The sequence below is a fragment of the Hipposideros armiger genome, unplaced genomic scaffold, assembly GCF_001890085.2.
Source record: "Hipposideros armiger isolate ML-2016 unplaced genomic scaffold, ASM189008v1 scaffold_202, whole genome shotgun sequence".
Lineage (NCBI taxonomy): Eukaryota > Metazoa > Chordata > Mammalia > Chiroptera > Hipposideridae > Hipposideros > Hipposideros armiger.
This window is the reverse complement of record NW_017731552.1, coordinates 2,202,858-2,206,207: the sequence shown is the minus strand read 5'-3', so window position 1 is coordinate 2,206,207 and position 3,350 is coordinate 2,202,858. Positions and strand designations below refer to the sequence as shown.

At 47.1% G+C, this 3,350-nt stretch overlaps 1 protein-coding gene across 1 annotated transcript in view; it reads right to left on the bottom strand.

Moving 5' to 3' along the window:
- CATSPERD (catsper channel auxiliary subunit delta) overlaps positions 1-3,350 on the bottom strand; it is a 58,802-nt gene that overhangs the window by 41,059 nt on the left and 14,393 nt on the right. Inside the window, exon 6 of the mRNA XM_019653542.1 lies at positions 1,587-1,654. Coding sequence (XP_019509087.1) covers positions 1,587-1,654 — 68 coding nt within the window. The remainder of the gene's footprint in view (positions 1-1,586; positions 1,655-3,350) is intronic.

Below are 3,350 nucleotides of genomic sequence, written 5' to 3'. Positions count from 1 at the left end.
CAGCACTGTTCCCATCCCCCCAATTCCCCAATAAAAAAATTTAAAAGAAACAACAACAAAATAAGTCCTGGACATTAATCTCAGAGAAACAAAATTTTATGTCCTCACGAAAATCTGTACACTAATATTCATAGCAGTTTTTGTTTGTTTGTTTGTTTGTTTGTTTGTTTTGCAACAACCAAAAAGTGGAGGCAACCAAATTCTGGTACATCCACACTATGCAATGTTACTTGGCAATGAAAAGGAATAGACTAGAGACACACAACAAACTGGATGAGTCCCCAGAGAATTTAGCTGAGCAAAGCTAATCCCTAAAAATTCCATATTGTATGATTCCGTTTATAGAACATTCTTTTTTTTTTAAAGATTTTATTGGGAATTGGGGGAGAGAACAGTGTTGGGGAATCGGGAAAGGGGAACAGACAAGTTGCTGGCCTTTTTGTTCTTCAGTCTAGTTGTGGAGGACGTCGCTTCACTGGCCCATGTTGGTATTGTGATCATTACGCTCTTTCTGGCTGAGGCAGATGGTTCGCCGGCCATTGGACGGCTGTTCACAGTGGCTCACAGTAGCTCACACTGGCTGCTGGCCACTCATGGTAGCTCACAGCAGCCCACTGCAGCCCCACCGCAGCCTACATCATCGCTGGTGACTCACAGCAGCCCAGCTCCAGGTCAAGCTGTTGTTCACCATCTTAGCTGTAGAGGGCGCAGTGTCACTGAACCATGTGGGATCACAACCTGCTGCTCAGAGCTCGCACTCCAAAGCCAACTCTAAACCAATGAGCCACTCCACTGGCCCTATAGAACATTCTTGAAATGATAAAATTATAGGAATGGAGACATATTAATGATTGTCAGGGGTTTGGGGTCTGGGGGCAGGGCAGTATGGAGCTTTGGGGTGATGGAACAGTCCAGTATTTCGATGGCACTAGTGGTTCTATGACTTTACAATGTGATAAAATGGCGTAGAACTACACACGTTGTATCCATGTCAATTTCCTGGTTTTTGTATTATATTATAGCTATATAAGAGGTAACCATTGGGGGAAACTGGGGGAAGGGTACGTGGAACTCTGTGATTTTTCTAACGTCCCGTAGAATCTACAATTATTTCAAAATAACAAGTTCAAAAAAGGAAGATAGATGGATATATTCATAGCGTGCCAGCCAGTTGATCTTAAAGTAGCTCTGGGGACATCCAAGTGGTTCAGTTGGTTAAGAGCACGAGCTCTGAGCAACAGCATTGCCAGTTCGATTCCCACATGGGCCAGTGAGCTGCGCCCGAGCTGAGCTGCCACTAGGTTGCAGGATGGCTCAGGTGGTGAAAGCACGTGCTCCTAACAACAAGGTTTCCCATTCGATTCCAGCATGGGATAGTGGGCTATGCCCACCCACAACTGGGTGGCACCTTGAGCTGAGTGGAGCCCCTCCCACCTCTCAGGTCCTCTTCTGAACCCTGGAGGAATGACATTGTCCAAGTCCATCGTGGTCCCAGCCCTGAAGGCTTAGCCTGTGCTTGTTTCCGTTCATAATTATCGCTGCTCAGGGTAGAGTAAAAAAAATGACAGATGACACACAGTACTCACCAAGCAAAAGTGATGTTCACTATAGCAACAGTTGTCACCAGAAATATGTGAGACAGGGTGTTTTATACCTGAAGTGAAAAGGCCATTGAAAACTATATGAGTTCCCTCAAGTGCAGAGAAAAGGTCAGAGGAGGGCTTGTCAACCTACTATTGACATTCGGGGCCAGGTCGTTCTTGGTTGTGGGGGTCGTTCTGGGCACTGTAGGATGTTTTGTAGCACCCTTGTCCCTACTGACTCAATGCCAGTAGCACCCTCCTCCAGTCTTTTTTTTTTTTTTNCAGGTTGAGCTGTTGTTCAGCATCTTAGCTGTGGAGGGCAGTGTCACTGGCCCTCATATGTGGGATCCGAACTGGGGCCCTCTGGCATCCCAAGCGAGTTCTTAACCATCGCGCCACTCGGCCGGCCCGGAAGTCCTCTTTCATGAGTGTCTTCATTCTCCATCATGACAATGCTCCGTCTCATACATGTCTTCTGGTACGGCAATTTCTGTCAAATAAAAACATTATGGGGCCGGCTGAGTGGCTCGTTGGTTTAGAGTTGGCTTGGGAGCGCGAGCTCTGAGCAGCAGGGCCGCTGGTTCAGTTCCCACATGGGCCAGTGATGCTGCGCCCTCTACAGCTAAGATGGTGAACAATAGCTCAACCTGGAGCTGGGCTGCTGTGAGTCGCCGGTGACAGCGTAGGCTGCAGTGGGGATGCAGTGGGCTGCTGTGAGTTTCCGTAAGTGGCCGGCAGCCAACCAGCCAGCATGAGCTGCCGTGAGCCGCTGTGAGCGGCCGTCCAATGGCCAGTGACCGATCTGCCTCAGTCCAGTCGGGAAGAGAGCAATGATCACAATACCAACATGGGGCAGTGAAGCGACATCCTCCACAACTAGACTGAAGAACAAAAGGAAGCAATTTGTCTGTTCCCTTTCCCCGATCCCTCAATGCTGTTCCCTCTGCAGTTCCCCAATAAAATCTTTAAAAAAAACAAAAACATCACAGTGTGTCTCATCCACCTTATTCACTGGATTTGACACCATGCAACTTCTGGCTCTTCCCCAAAGTAAAAATGATTCAGGACATTGAGGCAGCCACAACAGTGCAACTAAAGACACTCACAAAAGAAAACTTCCAGAACTCCTTCAGAAAGTGGCAAGAATGATGGGATAAGTGTATTCGAAGCGAGGGGGGGGGATGTTTTGAGGGGGATTAATGGCAATGTGTCTATTACTGTAATATATTTTTTAATTTAAACATTCATCATATTGTTTTATCACACCTCGTGTAAACTTCAGTTGCTAAGAGGCTATTAAATGTTCTCCAAAAAAGAAATGGTAATTAGGTGACATGATAGAAGTGTTAGCTAATGCTATGGTGGTTATCATATTGCAACATACAAATGTATCAAATCAGCACATTGTACCCCTTAAACTTACACAATGTTATATGTCAATGACATCTCAATTTAAAAAGAGAGATAGATGCCAGGTGTTAAACTCCTGGGCATTATAGGGGCCGGCTGTGTGGCTCAGTTGGTTAAGAACGCAAGCTCTGGGCAACAGGATCACTGGTTCAATTTCCACATGGGCCAGTGAGCTGCGCCTGAGCTGAGCTGCCCTGAGCTGCCAACGGGCAGTCAGATGTCTCAGTGGTTAGAGCATGTGCTCTTAGCAACAAGGTTGCCAGTTCAACTCCTGCATGGGATGGTGGGCTATGCCCACCCGCAACTAAGATTGAACACGGCACCTTGAGCTGAGCAGTCGCGAGCTGCCAACAGGCG